The sequence below is a fragment of the Bemisia tabaci genome, chromosome 3 (assembly GCF_918797505.1).
Source record: "Bemisia tabaci chromosome 3, PGI_BMITA_v3".
NCBI classification, from domain to species: Eukaryota; Metazoa; Arthropoda; class Insecta; order Hemiptera; family Aleyrodidae; genus Bemisia; species Bemisia tabaci.
This window is the reverse complement of record NC_092795.1, coordinates 58238716-58261629: the sequence shown is the minus strand read 5'-3', so window position 1 is coordinate 58261629 and position 22914 is coordinate 58238716. Positions and strand designations below refer to the sequence as shown.

General features: G+C 43.0%; 1 protein-coding gene across 3 annotated transcripts in view; it reads right to left on the bottom strand.

The window, feature by feature from the left end:
* Moe (moesin) overlaps nucleotides 1-21930 on the bottom strand; it is a 96268-nt gene extending 74338 nt beyond the window's left edge. The window contains exons 1-2 of one of the 3 annotated variants that reach the window (XM_019041833.2): nucleotides 21744-21930; nucleotides 18856-18919 (exon numbers count right to left, since the gene is read on the bottom strand). In XM_019041833.2, coding sequence (XP_018897378.1) covers nucleotides 18856-18867 — 12 coding nt within the window. In that variant the 5' untranslated portion in view covers nucleotides 18868-18919; nucleotides 21744-21930. Of the gene's footprint in view, nucleotides 1-10264; nucleotides 10457-18855; nucleotides 18920-21406; nucleotides 21615-21743 lie in introns of those variants that run through there. The other 2 variants (XM_019041834.2, XM_019041832.2) reach the window with 2 other exon arrangements.
* Between the last annotated feature and the right edge of the window lie 984 nt (nucleotides 21931-22914).

Genomic DNA, 22914 nt, shown 5'->3' with positions numbered 1-22914 from the left:
ACGCACTTGCGAGAGGGGGGAGGGGGGCACGCTGTGTCTTCCGCACCATTATAGGACGGAGGGAAGGACTAAAGCACTGCGTTACGCAATGGTCATAACTTCAAAATTTGGATAGTTTTTTTTTTTGGGAAACAACGAATACGGCTCTCATTTCACCCAAGAACCAATGAAAAAAAGGGGTCACCCGGGGGGGGGGGGGGGGAGCTGCTCCTTGATCGAGAAGCTTACAAAAAGAACAGAAAAAGAAAGTTTTCCCGGCAAATTGCACCTCCTCGTGGAAGCTCCGGAAATCTCTTCAATTCAGAGTAAAACAAAGTAGCAAACGTAACATCGATGAGAAAAGGAAAGGACGGATAGTGGGTGACGGAAAAACCGAGGAAAGCGAGGCGGCAATGCGGAAGAAAAGCAGGAGAGAAAACCCGCCGATTCGTTTCACCTTGACAAATTTTAAGCTTCACTTGTTTCGAAAATTATTGGCCGAGTCCGAGCGGGCGCGCGGTGCTTTATCAACGAGCGAATCGCTCACCGGGCCGCGATAGCGAAAAACGCAGTAAGTGGATCTCTGTATGAGCCATGATTGGTAGATGCTTTTATGGGTCTCGAGGTTCATCCCAGCATGCACTTACTGCTCTCTTCGCTATGACGGCAGCGCTGGGCTGACGGCTGACGGACGCGCCGAGGCCCAACCCAACATTGTCGTGAGCTATGTGCTTATTTCAGACCGCAAAGCTCGCCGATTAGACCGAAACGATGCGCGTTGCCGGGGAAAAAATGACAAGTTTCCAGCTTACTGACCGCGCGCGCGGCGCGCACGGGAAGAGCCGACGCGAGCTTCGACGAGCTTTCCAGCCTGCCGCTTATCAAATCCATTCTCAGGTACTGTCATTAAAACTTCCAGTGAGATTATGGGTTGCGCGACGGAGCTGGGAAAAATATGCTTTGACATGGAAACTCGAATTGTTCGTCGAGCGCATTCATCGAATGTTGAACACTCGCTAGTTCTGTTAAGAAAATTGGGTCCGGTGATAAGTTCCGAATGATAATTTGCACTGTTGGTGACGTTTAAACTGAGGGTGGTAAGAGTGTGGGCATATTTTCCCTAAGTTTTTCTCAAATTCTCTACTTTTCGTTACGAAACTTTAAATGGGTCACTTGCGTTGGTCACAGAATTGTGTTTGGATGCTGGACCCTTGTTGATTAGCTAAAAATAATAAGATCTGTCCAAACGGCAACTTTCTGCGTTGAATATGAACCGAGATATCGCCGTTTAAAAAGTCGTGTTTTCGACGTCATCCACTTCGGTAGTGACACCCTGGTTTCTTCCGCCTTGTTTGCATTAGTTAGTGTGACGCACATTTGCACAGGTTACTCAACGTGAAACTTGGATGAAAGCGAGGTGGAAGAAATGAAAGATGTCACTACCGCGGTGGATGACGTAAAAAACCCGACTTTTCAAACGGCAATATCTCGATTCATATTCGACGTAAGAAGTTGCTGTTAAGACGGATCTTATTTTTTTCAGCTGATCTACACGAATCAAGCATCGAAACACAGTTCTGTAACCTCCGCAACTTACCTATAGCTGCCACAGGTCCAATTTTTTTTTTTTAAATTTTCAGGGTTCTTAGCGCCAGCTGCTGCAAAATCAACAACTCTCGTGTACGTCATAATAATTTAATTTTTACCCTAAATAGGACACATTTAGCCCGTTTATATACGTCACAATAATTTGTGTCCAAAAGTTGAGATCCCAAGTCGACAAATTTCATACGACTGAGAGCAGCATCATGCACTACGAGTGACACTCAACTGGATTCGAGTTTTGACCTAGGAGTTCATGGGTTGGTGGCGTTAGCGTCATCCGGTGAAGATGGGAACATCTGTTAGTACAAATGTGTGGACTTGTTGAATCGTTAGTGGCGCAATGGGGTCAGAAAAAAAGGCGGGACAAAATCTTGGCAGGGTCTATCAAACTCCCATGCGTCTGTGTTTTCGATAAAATTCTGGCGGATGACTATCCCGATAATCGAAGAGAGAAGATTGCGCATCGCAGCCAACGGAATCGCATTAAACTGACGAATGATATTGGTCTACAACTAGCTTGGGATTTAATGGCTCATCCCGGAATCGTTGAGAGATTTGAGCCTACTATTGATGCATGAAGAAGTAGATGCCTCTGTTTTCTCTACTTCCATTAACTAAACTGCACACTCGACTGACAAGGGAAACCGAAGGAACAGAGGTGTAGTGACCTTCTTATGGAAGAATAAAACCCGATAAAACTAACGGCTTTGAACAGTTAAACCCGCCAGTAATCAATTTTTTTCCCCTGATTCCAGGCTTCAATTCTCGCATACGCTTGACGAAAGAGACAGAGACTAGTATCGTGATGAGCTAGAATTTTGATCTGAAATTGATGTCGGAACGGACAAACATGTTTGATCTTCGACTCAATGGAGAATTTGCACGCAGATTCGTTATGGCTTCAACTGAAAATTAGAGTGCTTATAGAGCTGGTTTCGCGGTATTATTTCTACTTTTTTTCTGACATGGAAAATTGTAGGAAAATAGATTTAAAAGTAAGAAAATGCACCACCTGGTGACGTCATCTGGCGGCATTTCTCATTTAAGCACATGCATATTGGCAGATAAAATCATTTTGTCTAAGCTCCTCCGATACTTAATGTTCGATTTATGAACCGAGGGTACTTTCGTGTTCAGTTTACTTGGTAGTTTCCACTTAAACATGATATTCATTAAATTTCAAACGCATGCAAATTCTCCATTATTGATTCAATTTCCATCAACTAAAGATTGGCTAAAGCACAATTTCTGAAAGAGGTAAAACATAGAATAAAAATTACGGATTTCTGGTTGATCGTTATCGGAAGGTTTGAAAATTTCGGTTTAAAATGACGGCGGCATGATGGAGTCTGACTGAGTGAGGACAGGCGGCCGACTGACGTAACTTCCCAGAAGTCATAAAACGAAGTAACCGACAACTAACGGAAGGGGAAACTGATAAAATTCACCGCGCTTGACACAGAGAGCAATTTGTGACAAAGCGACGAGTGAATACATTAACGGACACAGTGTTTTTTTTTTTTTTTCAGATGCAAAATTATGTGTCATTTTCGATGAGAACCCGTAAATGAAATCTGCATTTGACAGGGAAATGAGATTGAAATGACCCTACTTATGCCCTGAACTCGCAACATCTGACTTAGTGGCGTGCAGCGATAACACTCCGAGAAAAATGGATATTTCTCTAATCGTACGCTGCCATAGACAAATATACCTATGAGTACTTTCGAACTACCGAGAAAATGTGGGTGGTCGTTCTGGTGCATTTGCCTGTTTGGTTCCGAGCCACAACAGGTGAAAGTACGCCGACTACAGTTACGGCCTTACGTAGCCTTACGTGTGTCGACGCTCCTCGGACGTTAGGACTTATCTCTATTTCCATGTGGGCCGCGGAAAGCGTGGCGTTAAATGGACAGCAGGGCCTACGTGGAATCGAAGATACGCGGTTCTACGCAAAAATGAAAACCGGTGCACGGACGGACCGACATAGGGAAAGCTCGGTATGTCACACCGCGCCGCGGTTTAGCGCTAAACGACGTTTGTCAACCGTGAAATTCCGCTCGAAAATTGCTCACACGACGATGCATTATAATCCGTTATACTTTGGCTATTCTACGGACCAATGACAACACTGATTGTGGACGCATCCGCAAGCGTATCGTAAGTATTAGGTAAGTTAGACGGATGGCATAACGCTGCGGCGTTGCCTTCGAGTAGGCGACGCGATGCGTTGCGTTATGCAAGTGAGCTGGCGTTCCCTGACGTTCCTGACAGCCGAGCCAGACGCTTCAACACCTGTTCTCTCCGATACGCCTCGAAATCCAGCTTATCATTTATCGCCCGACAGGGCTCATCAAACATCCTCAGAATCCCGCTAATTATCCTCTGATTCCTAGGTGATCCCCGATTAATTGGCTAATCCCCCCTCCCCACTGGCGCGGGGAGTTGAACGCCCGTACAAGTGGGTGGAGGCAAGGTTCGAGCCGAACTTTTACGGGCTACTTCCTTGCCAATTTACGGTCGGTATTTATAATTGAATTGGTGGGAATGAAAACGCACCAACTCGGAAAAAGGAACATGCTCAAGAGAGACTTTATTCCGGATCTCCCAGCGGTAATTCCGTAATTTTTCAATGCGCCCGGACTGTCTCTTAAAAATCAATGCTATTTCCGGATTTTCCAGACCAGTTGACACCCTGATACACAACGTTTTGGAAGATGATGGGACCACGGCCAAAACCTACAGAGTCCGAAATTTTATAACTGAGCAAAAAAAAAAAATGGTAGGCAGAGAAACAGCGATAATGATACCCTCCTGATGACATTTGACCGGGAGAGTCTTCCTTACGGAATACAAGGAAGAGATCCTGAGGTAACTGTAGATCGAGCTCACTTAAAATCATAAGCGGAGCTTGTAAGTCGTAATTTCTATCGGGAAAATTTACAGGGCTGCCACAAAATTTAGAAAATACAATTCCCTGACACAATTGAGTGCAATTCCCTGACAAATTAAATATGCAATGACGCAAAAAATACATAATTTGAAATAGTTTCCAAGCAAAATTCGTTGTTCCAGACGTCAAATCCATTCTAGAAAGCGAAGAGCGGAAAATTGACGATTTTCCCCGTACACTTTGGACATTTTCCCTGACATTCCCCGGTTTTCCCTGACCGTGGCAACCCTGGAAGCACCCTCCTCAAGCCATTCAACGCGAGAGGCAAGACACAGGGCACTCTTCGGAGGAGAGCAGACTGGGTGGGCGCCGTTGTCGCTTCTCTTGGTGAACCCATTCGGAGGAGATGAATGGACGGGTGTAAAATCCAGCTGCTGGCGGGCGATTTGGCGGGTGGCGTGAAGCCCGGAGCCCGAGCCGGGACCTATTAGCAGACCTTGACCGCTTCCCGTATTTCGTTCCCGGTCCCGGCCCGGGGTCCGGGCTCCCCATCCGACGCGAGGCGAGGGCCGCCAGCCATGAGATTGCCCGCCACCACCGCCGAGGGACTCGGGACTCATCCTCAGCAGCTTTTCCACACAGCTCTTCGGCATTGCCATTCGGACCCGACGCAGTTAGTGCTTATACAAGGTTGGAAATCAACGTGTTTACGGTTACTTGGGGTTATTCGGACCGCGTTAAGCAGAAAGGAACCAAGCCACATTAGCTATTGCCAAATTTATCTGGGTAATTTAATTTTATACGACGTTTATGTAGATTCCTTTAAAAATTTTGAGGAATTTGCTTCGTACTGTGGAGAAAATTCACTGAAATGTACACGAAAATCCTTGGAATAACGTGAAAATACGTGTTTACGGTTACTTGGGGTTATTTGGACCGCGTTAACCAGAAGGGAACCAAGCCACGTTAGCTATCGCCAAATTTATCTGGGTAATTTAATTTTATACAGAAGAACGTTTATGCAGATCCCTTCGAAAATTTTGAGGAATTTGCTTCGTACTATGGAGAAAATTCACTGAAATGTGCACGAAAATCCGCACAACCGTTATAATGTAAAAAATTTAAGTGCCCAATTAAATTTGACAATGGCTGATGAGGCTCCGTGATTCTACGCGAAAACGGCGGTGCAGATTTTTGTGCAAACTTCAGTGAATTTTCTGCATAGTGCGAAGCAAATTCTTTGAAATTTTCAAAGAAATTAGCAGGAACGTCCTATTGTGAAAAATTAAATTGCCTAGTTAAATTTCGCAATAGCTGACATGGCTTGGTTCCTTTTTGCGTACCGCGGTTCACTTTGTTACACTTGAGTTATATTTTTGTCTAGGTGCATGGTATCGCGTTCTAAGGACGCAAAGATATACGCCGCGCTGGGTTCAAACGATTTGATACAACTATTCGTACTTGATGGATGTCCATGTTGCATAGCCAAAAATTGAAGGCGCTTCCGCTTACTTCAGCCCGAAAACGCAAAGATATACCACGCCGCACCTTTGGTTCCAACGATTTGATACAACTATTCGTACTTGATGGATGTCCATGTTGCATAGTCAAAAATTGAAGGCGCTCGCGCTGTCATCAAGTCGAAAATGCAAAGATGTGCCGCGCCGCACCGTGCATTTCGAACGCTTTGATACAACTATCCGAACTTGATGGATGTCCATGTTGCATGGCCAAAAATTGAAGGCGCTTACAGGAACAGACATCAAATACATTCTAGAAAGGAAATAAAGAATGTGTAATGAATAATGAATTAAAAATATTTTCCTGAGGCTTTCATCATTTTCCCTGACATTTCCAGGTTTTCCGTAACTCGTCAAAATTCCCTGGAATTTCCCGGTTTTTCCTGGCAGAGGCACTCCTGTGAACTGAATCAGACTCGGGGGCTGCCAGACGAACGAAGAGAAAAATAAAAGGTTTGTGGTGAGAAACGGCAACACACACGTTCTGGAAGCTCCTCCCGCGGCTGGCGCGGAGCACCACATTGTGGCCGCGAACCCGGCTAGCGAGAGTAGAAACGAAAGGGAGAGCTGCGGCAGGGGGCAGAAGCGACGTCTTCCCGCTAAAAAAATCATCGGCTCCGGGGCCCCAGGCGCGGCGCAGCCATGACTCGAGCACTGTCCAATGGGGCCCATGCGAACCCCGTCCATCCGCCGACCAAGTCCCAAGTTACACCGATCCAAAATCCCGATTCGCCCATTTTGAAACTCCAGTGACTAAAGCTCAGCAGTTTTTGTCTCCTAATCGCAGGTTATAAAAAGACCTATAACGTAATTTTGAAAGGACTTGATGGACGATCGAATTTCGAAACCAATTCTCATCCAAGTTTCGGAATCGTCGGTCCTAAATTCGTTGGTTCGCGCAATTTTCGGATGAAAACTTGGCAGGAATATTCCATGAGGCAAGAAATGATCAAATATTGATGCGATTTTCCGATTTTGATCAAATAAAAATGTAGCATGGTAACCAACAGTCATCAAATGGTCTACTTTGATGGCATTGAATTCGTGTATCGAGACCTTGACAATATTTTCTGTTGACTTCTCGGCATTTCGACAAGCTCCCGAAGTAATTTTTCTCAAACTTTCCCAGGTCTTCAAGAGTTTCTATAAAATTATCCAGTTTTTTGGATCAGGTGTATAGAACCCCTAGAGAAAGCCGATGGGCATGTTTTGGTATGAAGGTAAGGCATAAAATTCATGGGTTATCGTTCGAATCCTAAATTAGTTTTTACTCGATAACTTTGAGGTGTCCTCGATGATCAATATTCTTGAATTTTTTACTGCCGAATTGTATTAATTTCTAAAACGTTTCCTGCTTTTTCAAAGGTGAAACTGGACACTACGATGATACTCGATGACGTTAGGCAAGACATTTTCATTCAAAAATTAAATTTCGACCCATGTCAAGTCCCAACTTCTTTATAAGCTGTGAGTCAAGTAGCGCCTGGGCTACCTTTATATCCTGACGTCATTCATGGAGAGCTCCTGAGGGATTTCTCAAAAGCAAAAAGGAGGAGATAAAAAGGACTGATGAATGATGAGGCTCCTACGCAAGAGTAGCTCGATACGACCCAAGTCAACTGGAAGTGCTCAACCAGGTGTAAATCCTAAATCCAGTGTGGAAACAATACTACCGCGCTAAGGAATGACTCCATATGTACATTCGGGAGTTGCCAAATTTTCCTGGATAAAACATACATTTTTAAGGAAAGCTATGCATATTATTCCTTGAAATGTTTACACATTTAAGACTAAATTGCGAACAAATTTGTCTAGAAAAGTGGAAAAAAAATATTCATAAATTTTCCAGTAAATTCGGTTGATATCGAAGGAAGTATGGCAACGTCTGGCGGCTCATACGGCGTTTTTCTTTCGCACGACCAGGCGTGGGCGGTAGCGCAGTGGCTTCGCGAAGATTACCCGCGACATTGCCTTTCTACGAACTTCACTGCCGATTTCCTTTCAAGGTGCGAGCGAAAATAATTTCCGCGTGAAAGAGGAAATCCGAGCCGGCAACGATGCTGCGCGAGAGATAATTATCCTCGCCTACAGACAAAAAGCTGGAATAATAATTATTATTTAGCGACGAGCAAAATACGAGCATGAAAGTGAAGAACTACCCGGAGGATTCGATGACTCATGATAGTTTGCGGCCACCTCCGTCCTAGAGCCGGTCATTAGGGGATTTTAGAAGGACGGCTTCCTCTGCAAAAGATGACCGAAAGCCAAGAGAATGTGTTCTGGCGATATGAAATGTCGTGAGAGACGATGCCACAAATGAAACGATGAAAGAGTTGCGATCAGGCGTTTATCGGTATCATTAATTGACCTCTGCTGGATACTTCGACTGATACACCAAAATAATAACAATTTAGGAGAGATTCTGAAATTTTTAGCGACGGTAACATTGCGGTTGGCGATTTCTTGTCAGTTGCTAGGTCCGATTTACAAAAAAAAAATTCAAGAACTAACGAAATAGCAAACCTTGTAACATCTTGAACAATCCTGAAGAGAGTAAAAAACCATCTCTGAAAGAATAAAAATAATGCACCTGTCCTCACATACAACTTTTTCCTTGTGATTATTTGCTCCCACATTCGCCTCTCATTACTTGCTCTGCCGCGCTATGAAAAGAAGCTATAAGAGCGGTTCAGACGTTGCCGAATTTCTTTCGAAAAGTCACCGATTTTCGGGAGAATCTGTAAATATGTTTCTTTTAATCTTTCACAGAATTAAGTCCACGGTTTGGTCCGAAGGTTCTGAAAAATTCGAGGAAAAACATTCGTAAGTTTCCTCGAAAATAAATATGTTCAGAGTGAAAATCTGGCAACATTCGAATGTTCATACGACGTTATTCCTCGGTACGGCGGTGTGAATGAATGAACAGAGCAATTCTTTTGAGCTTTCGCAGATAAGAGTTTTACCGACTTAAACTTGTATTCCGCAGACGAGGAAAAAGTTACTCGTGGAATTATCCGTTTTTTTTTCAAACTGGTTCCGATGGTATTCCATGACATAATCTCTCCTCTTCCGGGACCAGAATATGAGTGAACAAATGGAGATTTTAGAGCAGTATAGTTCGGAATTACATGGGAAACCCGGAGAGCCGAACGCCGGAACTTCCACCTCACTGTCGGAAAAACCTACTCACTGACGTCACTGTCCATATTCGCATGTCACCGCAGAAACCCTGACTTTTAAGTTACCTTCGCGTCCGATATATTAAGTGAACTTGACTTTTTCCAAAATGTACGAACAGAAAAACAAGGTTCTCATCGCGAACGTACACTGAAAAAAAGCTGCGGGCTATATAGACATACCGTATAGTTCCGGGTGCTACGTCCGGAACTTTGGGCCTCTGAGCCCGGAGCGTGGACGGTAAGTCTATATAGCCCGTAAGTACGGTTTCCCCGGCCGGAATTTTTTTTCCAGAGTAGCGACGGATTGTCAGGGATGATCCGGAATACTATCATTACATGGATCAAGGTTGGAAAATAGGAAAAATGCAGAATGCATCCTGGTGCATCTAAACTAGCGGATGCATGCATTGATTATGATTTATGTGCATTGCAGCGAAATGTACTGAACTAGAACTGCCAGTAACCTTGCGCGCTACGACGGTGAGAAAATTCTTAGCGTGAACACGCGAACGTCACGCCGCGCTGACCGGAAGAGGGAAGACCTCGAAAAATCACCACTTATTGTTGGAGATTCAAGTGCGTACAGTCTGGACTTCCTCGCGATAATTCAATATCGTGTACTACCGAAAGGAAAAACACTCCTCTCTTGTAAATCCTCTCGGGAGTTGGAAAACTCACTCCTGTTTACAAAACATCGGGCGATCGGGGCAACTGCACTATTTAAAAGCATCGGAAAACCTTGGCTAGAATTTGTTTTGAAAAACGGACCGTTCGACACCGGCGCAGGTTAAAAGAGTAAAATAAACAGGAAACTGCCCCTAATTGCGAGCGCGAGGTGAGGTTCCCTCGAACGATAACAAATTCGAAAAATCGAATCGTCCATGTATAATTCCAGGACACTTTACAACCCGCGGATGGATTCAAATACTGGAAAGGAGAGATAAGTCAGCTAACGTCTCAAAACGAACCGTTAAACGACCTTAACACATTGCTGAAAAGGAGAAAGATGAAACCCAAAGAAATAAATGTGAACCAAGGGCACTTTTCGTTCTTCGAAATGGGAAACGGAAAAAAAACCGGGATCTTACCGATTTTCCGGACACCATGATGGCGGCTGAAAATCACTCTCACACACACAAAACAAAATCCAAAGGGATGCGAAGGGGGATAACACTGGCCGGTAGGAAGCACTGGGTGGACACTCGGAGGGGTCCGCGAAGGAGGGGGACCGGAGGATGGCCCAGAGCGCGGAGACGGTTGTCCAAAGACTGAGGGAAGCGCCGACACCGGAGCAGAACGAGCGGCAAGATGCCGCGGCAAGGTAACCGACGACCAACGGATTCGAACGAGATCCCCGCGGCTTTGCCGCTCCGCCCCGAAAAACCGCGCCACTTCCCGCACTCCGCGAGGGAGTACCCGCCAAATGTGGCAACGTCCATCCCCGGCACCATCTGACGTCACGCCACCGCGAGAGGGGTTGCGACTCGGGCCGCGGAGACCCGGCGCAACTAGAGTCCCTTTATACTGAGAGTCAAGACAATTCGGCTCATGGATGTCACAAACGGGAATAAAGATTACAGAAATTGAACGTTTTTCGTAATCTTTGATCGGCCCATTCTCAAATGCCTTTCTCCGTTCCTCCTCTCATTCCGTTTGTTCCTTGCCGAACCCGTAATTCCCTGGTCCATTCCACATTATAATCTTTGCAATTGGTGAAAATGTAATCTTTATTCCCGTTTGTGACACTGTGGAGGCCTAAAATACGGGAACCAATCAGAAATGGATTCAAATTGTCTTGACTCTCAGTATAAACGGACTCTAGCGTAAACGAGTCCAGAAGGAGAAACTGCCAGGATCGGTGGCGCATGCTCTCTTGCTAAGGAAGAACGCCGTATGAACATTCGAGAGTTGCCGAATTTTTCTTGGATAAAACCTATATTTTTTAGGAAAGGTACGTACATTTTCCCTTGGAATTTTAATATATTTTAGATTAAATTGTGAACATAATTGTCTGAAAATTTTGAGAAAAAAATTCACGAGCAGGGCCGGATTTACCTACTTGCCGCCCATGGGCCGCTAGTATTTTGCCGCCCCCTTCTCATTCGTCTTGAAACATCGATGAAAACCATCAAATGAACGTGCCAGCGGGGGAGGGGTGCATAAGACGCGTTTACTGGTGCTGAATACATTTTTTGGGAAAGCCCTGTCAACACTACTAGCAAAAGTTCACGGAACTTCGTGCGAAAGTTAAGCTTCGTAAACCTAGCTCTGTGTGGACAAGGCCTTCCGTTCATAAGAAATGAACGAAAAAATTATGAAGGAACAAACATAAAGGTGGATTAATGATTTTAACTTCCGTCGCCACGCCTCGCAGACCGCACTATGTTGGACGCAATGCGTGAAGTATTCACGCAGTCTTGAAGGCGCTATGCGTCTCACGCTGATCGCACTGTGTTTGCCGCAATGCGTGAGGTATTCATGCATTCTTGTAGGCGCTATCCGTTTCACGCTGTCCGCTATGACCGCACTGTGTTTGATGCAATGCGTGAAGTATTAGTGCAGTCTTGTAGGCGCTCATATGTGTTACATGCCGATCGCCGCGCCGAGGGCTTCTCCTTTTCATCTCAAGTCCTCGTCATAATTTCTCTCTAGGTAAGTCGCGCCGTTCCAGGCCAAATTGCGTGTTTGGTTTCTCTCTTAACTCGACTAATTAAAGGTGCTGTCTCTTGTATCACTGAAAGACGACAAAAGTAGAAATTACTGTACTCTTAGAAAATTAGAGATTTTGTCGCCTTTTCTCGTTGGTAATTTTTTTTTTCTAAATCCGAATTTTTTTGATACCTTCATTTAAAAAAATTGCAAAATTTGCCGCCCCCTAAAGATTTGCCGCCATGGGCCGCGGCCCATGTGGCCACCCCCTTAATCCGCCCTTAACGAGTTTCCCACCAAATTTTATTTTTATCGGAGGAAATATGGCAACATCTGAGGGCTCATACGGTGTTTTTCTAGCACGGCAGCATCGTTTGGTTAGTCGGAAAGAGGCCTCATAAGCGCCGAGCCTGCAAAAATGTAGGCATCCTCTTCTCCTGCAGAGATCTGGCGAAAGGCACTTCAACATCGCTAGCAATTTATTTTTGGGGAGAATAAGTGAAAGAAAAAAAAAAAAGAAAAAAAAGGGAATGTTGGCAGCCAGTGTTTTAAACCCACAGGCGCCAAAAAAGTAAAGGTTCTGCGCCAACGTGGCCCCTAAAATTTGTCCCCCAAAAAATCATAAATTTTATGAGAGGCGTTCTTCGAAATTCCAACGCACAGCACTGGATTGAACTCGCAAAAGGAGAGAAGATGCGTGATTCTGATAGAATTGAAGAAACTCAGAACTTTCAGATTACTAGTAAAAGCTTTTTCTTTCATATCCAATTTCATTCATAAGTAGTGCTTTCAAAGTGAGAAGCTGCGGAATATCTCGTAAAAAGAGGTAAGACCACCGCTCCCTGCCACGCGTCCTGGGTATGGTGAATTATTCCTGCTTTTCTCGATCAAAAGTGGCATCTGAGAGTGATACCACTATTCGACCACGTGGGAGCTCGGGTTGCCTACATTGAAAACTGAAGGCAAACTGACGGTGAGCTGAAGTCAGATTTACGACGTTTCCCGAGATTTTCCCTGATGTTAAACGGATCCTTTGAAGATTCTCGATTTTTTAGGTTTGGTATTTCTTGTATGTTTCGACAAAGTTTACGTCAGACAGTTGAAATTCGTTTTTTGGAATGTTCAGGTGTGTTTCGCGCCAAACGATGCGGAACTAGCCCGTTAGAGCTGTTGCACAATTATTTTTATCATTTTTTCCTCATTTATTCACATTTTTGGAGCCTTACGGCTCATATTGCCTTGCTCCGTCATTCGTCAGGGTCCCAGGGTAATACATCGATGGCTTCAGAACGAAAACGCGTATTTCCGTGTGCGACATCACAGATTTTCTGCCATACTTCGCATATTTTCTTCGAAAAACTAGGGAAGCTTGAAAACTTCCATGATTTTTTTGTTTCGTTAAGCTAAAAATTTCCCACTTAGAGTGCAGACCTTCATCCTGTACTGTCGTGCTAAGATAGAACGCCGTATGAGCCATCAAGCGCTGCCAAATTTCCCTCAACAAATCTCGAATTTTCAGGAAAAGTTTTGACAGTCTTTCTTCGAATTATTTTAGAAGGTTTTTCGAAGGATTTCGTTGATGATTTGATCTAAAAAGTCTAAAAATTTCAAGTAAATATGTTCATACATTTCCTCGAAAATAAATATTTTCTGAGAGGAAACTTGGCAACATTCGAATGCTTATACGGCGTTTTTCCTTGGCACGGCAGTGTAAGGCAAGTATCGGAAAATTTGGAGGAGACGCAACAACGACGGGCGAGAAGGGATTGGCTGAGAACTGAGAAAGCGAAGAGAAGTGATACTATAACGGACTGGACGTCCACGGTAAAACTTGGATTCCACTTCCAGTGTTTGCTTTGCATAACTGAGACGTGAATCACGGAGCTCGGCCGACCGGAGTATCAGCCCGGGACTTGAATAAGCGTCTCTCGCCGTCTCATCACCGGGCTGGAATGTTGCGAACATCGGAACGATGATGTTGCATCAACCTGTTGAGTGTTGATACTGATCAAGTGGTGAAATAAGCACATGACGACGACAAATTATAAACACTGCACTCTGACATCGACTGCACAGTGCACTGCCCATCCTCACAGCTACCTATCCTTGATTCATTCAAAATGCTTGCCCACCTGCCAACGCCAAAAACAGGGTTGCCACAAAATTTAGAAAATGAGATTCCCTGACATATTTGAGTGAAATTCCCTGACAATTGAAGATATGCCAAACGGCCAAAAAGACAAAATTTGAAATAGTTTCTAGGAAAAATTCGTTGTTCTAGACGTTAAATCCATTCTAGAAAGGAAGCGAATAAAGGTAAACTAACAATTTTCCCCCCACACTTTCGACATTTTCCCTGACATTTCCAGGTTTTCCCTGACATTCCCCGGTTTTTCCGATAATGTTTTCCTGGTATTCCCTGACTGAGGCAACCCTGTAAAAACCATTCCGTCGTTTATCCACTTTCAGAATCGGAGGATCGAAAGAATTTCAAGAGAAAAAAAAAAAAAAACAGTTCGGTCACATGGACTAAACTTTAGGGTGAGTATGGAGAACATTAAGCTTTGGAGTTATGTGGGGGGAACTGGGTGCAAATAGGACTCCATTTTGCGGTTAGGAACCACAATTTCTGGCTAAGGTTAGAAACAACGTATGCACCATCAGTTTCCGCGTGCGCATACGTGTGTTGTTTGGTCGAATTGTTCTAGGCCTCCGCAATTTTCTCCGACGCGCTGGATCTCCGCAAAAAAGTCAACACAACGCCCTGATCAAAATTTTTGTTAAAATTTTTGGATAATTGTAGGCTATGTTCCAAAGTCGCAGCATATCCCACATGAGTTGAAAACATGAAAACCTCTAGCGGCAATTAAATCTCTCAGCTCTGCCTCCATAATTTGCAGGGCACTTTCAGAATTAGGTCACGATCGCGCAGGTTGCACCCCTTCCGAATGGGCCTGTTGCAAACTTTTGCTAGAGCAAAACTAAGAGTTGTTTCTTATAGATAATGCCTCAAAAATCACGATGAGCGCACCGGCAAACTCTGAAATGCACTCATAACTTCACAAACTGCGTAAGAAATTTGCGGTTTTTTGAGCTTCCCGCTTCAAAAACGATACTACGGCACAGGTGAACATTTTGTAAGAGGAGTCGTTCCATTGTCGGCAATAATCATCATAGCCGACGCCAATCCGCCAAAACACGTTTGATGGGACGAGATAACACCTGAACTGGATTAGACCAGATAACAATCGGTGTGTTAACGTTCATATTTTCCACGCCCGAATTGATTGACCTTGAACTCTCCTTGAATTACGCGCGGAACTGCGTGCAAGCGTCGGCCATGATGAATATCGCCGACGATGGAGCGACTCCTCTAACAAAATGTTCACCTATGCCGTAGTATCGTTTTTGAAGCGGGAAGCTTAAAAAAACGCAAATTTCTTACGCAGATTGTGAAGTTATGAGTGCATTTCAGACTTTGCCGATGCGCTCATCGTGATTTTTGAGGCATTATCTATAAGAAACAACTCTTATTTTTGCTCTAGCAAAAGTTTGCAACAGGCCCATTTCGATAGTGAATTCAAGGAGTACGATAAACTTTGATCTGCTTTGAAAAGCGCATCTCATTTTTCGATCCAGCCATTTAAGTTTAAAGGGGGAAAAATAGATCATTCAAGTTAAAATTTGATCAATGCAATCTTTAGACAAAGTGGCGATATGTGGGACACGTTAACTATCTTTTTCCGAAATTGCTTGAATAAACTGAAACGTCGGACGGTACTTTCCTTCCTATGATCGCTGATGATATCATGATTTAGTCGATTCACACAACCACACTAATTGCGGTATACGAGTTAGCGTAGAAACTCCAAGCTGAGGCTCGATTTTTTCCTCTCCTCCGTTTGTCGACGTTGCACAGTTGAACGCGGCTTTGGGAGAAGTCGGACATTACATTATTGACAAAAATTGTAAAATTTTACATTTATCTCGTCACAATTAAAATTTATAGGCATGCTTCTGGAAGAAAATTTTACGAGAAAACCAGTGGAACCAATTTTGGAAGCCTGAAGTTTGTATAAACGGAGTTATAGGCGTTTAAAGTTTCCAAATTTTGTCCGACCTCTTCCATTGACTCGATCCGCTGTGCGGCGTCGTTACGAATAAGTTGGCCGCGTCGGTCATTTGTCATTGATACTTGCGACAAGGTCCTCGAGTTCTCCCGTTGCGATTAGGATTAGTTTCAGAGCATTACCTTCATTTATTCTCTCTACTTAACGTCAGTAAACTCGTCCGAAACGACCAATTTGTACAACCTCAAAGCTGTGGAATCTTTCAAAATGATAAAGTTTATCCTTGCATGGTCAACTCATTCTCTATCATTCTCATTTATTCTCAATCGTTCTGCCTTACTCTCAATCACTCTCCATCGGTGTCCACCAATAAGCTTTACTATTGAAGCAACAACTAGTGACTCAGGAAGCAGGTAAACGAAAATTTAAACAAAATCAAAGCAGGGTGTCTAGTTCTCTTTTATTTTAGGAAATCCTGATTTTCGACTGCTAAATCCTGATTTCATAATTTTTCCACATCCTGAATTTTTCCGGGGCAAAATTAGGCAAATGTAACTTCACAGGAACGGCTCTACAAAAAAATTCCATTGGACGGCCGACTATTCTCAAATCCTGATGAAATCGGGATTAAATACTGATGTTACCTAGACACCCTGCAAAGAGGGGTTTCAAGAGGAGCGCTTGAGAAAGAAAGTTTATAGGAGACCAAAGTATAAAATCAAGTACAAGGTAGACAAAACTCGATGTTTAACTTAACATCATCGGTTTTAGCTATTCCAAGCTGTAAGGCCGGATATTTCTACTTGGAAACAATGTGTTTGAAAATCAGAAAAATGTTGCCACACACCTTCAACACCTTCATGCATTAGGCCTCCAGCGGGCTGATCGTTGAAAATGGATAAAGCTACAGACATAGAAGACGTGATGGATATGGAGGGATCCTATTGGTAGAAGCGGGTGGTTGCAATAGACAAAGAAGGTGGGTAATCTAACTCCGACCCACGAGACACCCGATGGTTAAACCATCTTCTCCTTTAGTCTGTTGGAGCCAACCATTTCAACCAATGGGATCGCTCCATATCCCCTATGTCTTCTTTGCCTATCGCTTCGTCCATCGATTTCAACGATCAGACCGCTGATTATATTAAAAAAGTTCGACATTAATGAACTTGGAGATATTGGAGTTAGCACGACGAATACAGGCTGTGGCTGTAACGACTCAGCCGTCTTGTAAGGCGTTCTCGGCGCATGAGATACCCCCATGGAAATGGAAATGGTATGGATGGAGCTTGTCGCGTTCCTCTTATCACCACTCACAACTCCAAGGAAGTGTAGCTGTAGAGTGAGAGATTAAAATCGAGGTAATGAGCAAATGTTTGTTAATGCTCTTATTAATGCGTAATTAAGCGATCGTGCAATTGAAGGAGCGAGCATAGGGCCGATGAAAACGCTCGGAACCGGTTCCAATGCTCCGTGTTCCTCGATGACCATTCTCGCAAATTGGCAACACTGTTTTTTCTCCATTTACATCCATGATAAATATCGATTTTAGGTGAAGCAGGTTTTCTAGCCTAAAACCGATTGTTATACACACATTTGAATGGAAGAAAAACGGTATGGCCGACTTGCAAGAAGCGTCGCCGATGGAACACGTCACATTCCGTAACATGAAAGGGACAATTGTTCCACCGACATTTTGGCAGGGGTGCAGAATCTTCCAAGCTTCCACGTTTTCACGCGCCCGCCCGCCGCACAGTGGATCGACTCGACAGGAGAGGTCGGACAAAATTCGGAAACTTTAATCGCTTATAACTCCGTTCATACAAAACTTTGAGGTTCTACAAGTGGTTCCATTGGTTTCCTCGTAAAATCTTCATCTAGAAGCACCCTTTAAAATTTAAAATGTGACGAAATAAATATAAAATTTGCAGTTTTCGTCAAAAATTTCATGTCTTGTCTCTCTGGTTGACTCGATCCACTTTGCGCCGGCTTCCCACATTTTTCTCGTCAGTCTTCCACGGAATGTCCCGCACCAATTTCGAAGGTGAGGACCTTTTCCCTCTTTTTCCCTTTGATTTCCAACTTTTGGCCTTCAAACATTTTCCATCCTTCCACGTACGTAAGGGTAAGGGCCTTTCTAAATTTTCAAACGCACGAGCAGACGCATGATCAAGCATTTTCTGCACCTCTGCATTTGGCAGGGATTCAAAGAATGCCCCATCTCGAGGAAAATGCTGCGAGGCAATTTACAAAAGTGATGATCATCTTTTTTATCCTAAAGTGATAGGTTCATTGGACGTATTTCTATCAAACGGAAGTAAGTGCATTAAGACTTAAGCCCTGACATCAATGAGAATATATGCATAACAAGGCTCACGTCACAATGCAGATAGTTCCGTTTGACAGAAATGCGTCCAATTGTATTAAAAGTGGGTGAAAAGCTTGTTTTGTGCTGAAATTGAGCCTTTAGCTATGACATCAAACATTAATCCCAGAGGCACAACGGAAAATAAGTGTTGTTGCAAAAACACCAGATTGTGAGAGACAATCAGCAGAATAAAGTTTTGGACTATCGTGCACCCCTACATTTAGGAGCAAAAATTGCTCCGAACTAAACCAGCCAGTGTGAGGATTTCATCTCAAAAATGTTAATTAGAGAAAAAGCTACTTCAATTTCTAGCATCTTGCAAGCACACAATTGTAACTTCAGATAAAATTCTACACTTCTTATTGAGACAAGAATGAAATTAACTGGTGGTGACTTGAAGTATTTGAGATACTGAAGCATATTGGACAGTAAAATCTCAGAATTTGATTTCTTAACTCGCCTCGAAAAAAGGATGTTCCACTGGAAATTTTTCACCTGAAAACTAAGATGCCTTATCCTATGAACTGTTGTGGGTGATGATAAAAAGTGCTACTATCATGGACAAAAAAGAAGGAGAAAACTTAAGACTTACTGCTTTCGGCATGTTGATTGCGTTGATGAATCGAGATTCAAAACTAAGCACACTTCAGGAGTATCTAGAAACAGAGAAACATTGCCAATCAGTGTCACTACAAGTTTCTAGGAAAAAAAATAGTAGCATGAGACTTACATACGGTGCTCGCCTTGCTGGGCGGGCAGACAGTGCAAAGAAGAAAAATTAAAACCTGTGTAAACAGCGTTGTGAAGGAGAAACGGTGCTGGATTCCTTGTTGTCCTGTCGATAATTCTTGGCAAAAACAACTTTTATCAGACATCTCAGTGAAATGCATGTGGAACTTGCTGGAGAATGATTTCACACTGATAAAAACTGAACTTCATTAAGACAACATTTCAATGCCAAATTATTCATCAGTATATACATCCAAGTTCGTATAGGCTAAAGGTATTCAAAAGGAGTGGTAAAAGTTGGAGTATCGAAAGGATGAAAGGAGAAGATAGGGCAGTGAGGAAACACAAAAACAAAATTTCCAGGGCTGACAAGCGATACCACCAAACTGACAATTAAACGAGGACAAGTCAGCGACTTTGCTGCATTCTACAGTATAAAATACCCGAGCTGATGATTTCAGTTTTTTCAAATTCTGTAGGGGAGCGCTGCAATAATGCTGTAAGGTATGAAAAAATTGCAAATCTAACCTTAAAATTTAAAAATATTGGCGAGGGTTTCTCTTTGTTCTGCAAAATTGTCAGTTTGCAGATAGGCGCTAAGTAGAGCGGACTCATCGGATGTTGAGACAAATATCAATCTCTGTGGATGATTTAACTTACTCCAGCAGTAAGTGACATTAGAGCATGGGTTACTGAATAGTTTTTCTAGTTTACCCTTCAACTATGACTTCCCTTTACAGTCTGTCCAAGATAGGAAGAACCGTAGAAAATCGGGATTAATTGCACTTTGTTAAAGGAAGATGGCGTTGAAGCCATTGTTAGTGATCAAATAATCGAGCCAACCCTGCTCCGCACTAAGGGTTGTTCATGAGTTGCCAGGCGTGGCGCATGGCGTCAAGCACCAAGAACTTAATACTCCTGCTTCAAGCCCCGGGGAAAACCGCCACAGGCTGACCGTGCTGACATGTGGCCTCCTGTGCGAACGGGGAAACACCGTGAGGGGACAGTTGACAAGGGATGAGACAACCCCATCCTGCAAAATAGTTCAATAAATTCCAATTGCCGACGGTGGGTGATTTAGCCCGTGTCAAACGATAAAAGTAGAGTTCTCAGGTGGCGTCACAAGACTCAACGCTACGCAATTTTGAGCGCTCTCCTTTGATCGTATGATACAGGCTTTAGTCTTATTTTCACTTTTTAAACTCTCATGGAGAAAGGTCCTAACCTAACAAATACAAATCCTCTATTTATGCTGTCTACTGCCAATAAGTACCTTTATACTTACTTTATCACATTATTTCTTTCTATCAAAGAAAATCACCATCTGTTCATGATAGTTTCTCTTGAACTGATCAGTTAAACAGGGAAAATTTTCAATGAAGTAAGTTCCATTAATTCGTCACAGAGCCTGATATTCAGGCTGAAAAACATGCTAATGAATACTACTTACCGAGTTAGGCTAACCGAATTACCCAAAATTATTCATGATGAGCTTCAAACACAAATCGTGAAATTGAAAAGCTGAATTTGAAAAAATAGCCTGTGCTTAAATCCTCTGCCTAATTTGAAAATATAACCTGCCAAGTGATAATTACCCATGATAAGAGATTGACATGCCCATGTGCCTGAACCAGGCAATGTGAAAGACATGCAAACTCTATCCCTGCTAATCAGCACACCTCGCACAAGCCTCAACAATACATACCTCTTTATCACTGTTGGATGCCCAACTTTATATTGACAAATCGATTGCACACAGACGTTTACTTTCGCGAGTCATGATCTCTCTCAGTGTCAGTTTGTAATTAAAGGCAGTAATATGTTAGGTATGCTGTTCTTAGGTGTTAGATTGCTGACTTTAGTCTATGTTATGTATAGACACAAGGGAAATGCTGAGAATGGTCAACTTCTTCGGTCAGCATTACCTGAAGAGAATCCCTTGCGAGGTTTTTCACCTTCAATAGGCGTAGGTATCACGAAGTGATAAATTGGACAATATGATTACGGAAAGTTCCTGGACCAAGTGTAGGTATGAGCAGTCATTTTCCAAAGTCAGAATTAAGCGTGGGAAAAGGGGGCTGATATAGGTTTCAGGTGCTGTAATTTACTTGGTTCCCATTCTAGTGATTATCGGTTGCGCGTGCTCCTTCGAACTCAACAACCAAGTCAAAACATGAATAACTGAGCATACCAATTTTAAAAGTAAAGAAAACTACCACTCTTTATGATTTCACCCGTGACTCTCTGAATGGTACAATAATGTGTTACCGGATCTCATGTCCTCTCTCAACGGAACAACTTAACGCCAAGGGTGGATGATAGGCGTGATTCAGGTGTTAAAGGAATTTGCACTCTACAGCTGATATAGTAGTGCTTATCAACCTAAAAAGCCGAATAAGGGTACATGTACATACTGCTAGGAGTGGAGAGGGCAGATGAAACAGGTTCAAAGAGAGGATCTCAATTCCTGGAACCTGCCTGACTGCCTTGCAGTGATGAGATCCAAAAAAAACACAAGCAGGGCGGAACAAGTTGAGTTCAAAACAATAGAAAGTATCTACGCCCATACAGGATTAGGGAAGCAAATTAAACGTTAAAATGATTAATGCTCTTGACTGAGGAATTAAAGGCGTTACACAACCCCTGATTCATTAAGGTTAGGTCAATCAAAGGCCTTGACAAACGTCAAATTAAAATAAATAACTGTGACGAACAGAAAGTAAGTAGTACAACTGAAAATGGGGCACTTACAGAAAAATAATCACACTAACAGCGATAGACGATAACACAACACTAGATACACCATTAAAAAACAATTTATAAAAATAAAAATAAAGACAAGTCGCGGTAATCAAACTGATTTTTTCATTCACTGGCTCGAAAACCGTCACGTTGACAACTTACGCACAATATGGCGGCCTAATCGCACCGGCTGCGGCCTCTGAAGTCAAGATTGGGCAGTTCTTCCGAGAGATAGCGACGCGTCGACTGAAGCCAAACTGAAGTCGGGCGGGTACAAGCATCTACATGATATTTGAAACCTAAAAACGGGCACTTGCAGAATATTTTTACCTATTTTCTGCTATTTAATGCCCCATCTAAATGACTTTTGAGGAAGTATTTTTTTTACAGAACTTTATAGGTATTACACATTCTATTTTACCGACAAGGGTCGTGGTCAAAGTTAGTAGAGAAAGTTAGCAATATCCTCAGTAAATATCATTGCCAGAAAAATAACGCTGGGTAACCACTTATTTTCCAAGGAAATACAAGTACATTTTTCGGCTACCACTGCTCATCATCACACGCGCAGCAATTTCTGGTCATTTGGGTGAAAACGTGAGCATTGTGCCCCTGCAAATAGGCAACAACTCCTGCTCGTATGGGATATTGCCTAACCCGCTTCTTGAAGGCTCTTAAATGAAACTTTATTTCATCCGGCTTCCGGCTATCATGCTGCGCTTTAGCCAACCAATAGCCCTCAGAGTGTTACGACAATGTGAAGTCTCCGATTATGTTCTTCATTTTAAAAGATAAAATTGACCGACGAGTTTCTTCAGATTTTCTGCGATTTTCTATCACACACTCAAAAATATTCACTGGACATTTCGAAGAGATATGTTAGTTTGTTTCCTTTAAAACAGAAGAAAAAATAGAGAAAAAGAAAAATAATCGTAGATTTAAAGACGCTGCACATTTTTCGACTCTTATCTGTCAATTTTCTGGTTCATGATGAGAGATGAGTGAAAAAACTAGAACGTAAGGAAAAATTCATACACATCAGAAACTTCAAATTCTCTGGAAATCTGGAGAAACTGATGAGTAAGTAACTCCTTAGTTCCCGTTTTCCCCCATCTCAAATGCAAATTGAAAAAATCTTCAGGTTTTTCATTAAAATTCATGGCGATGGTGAATGGTGTGA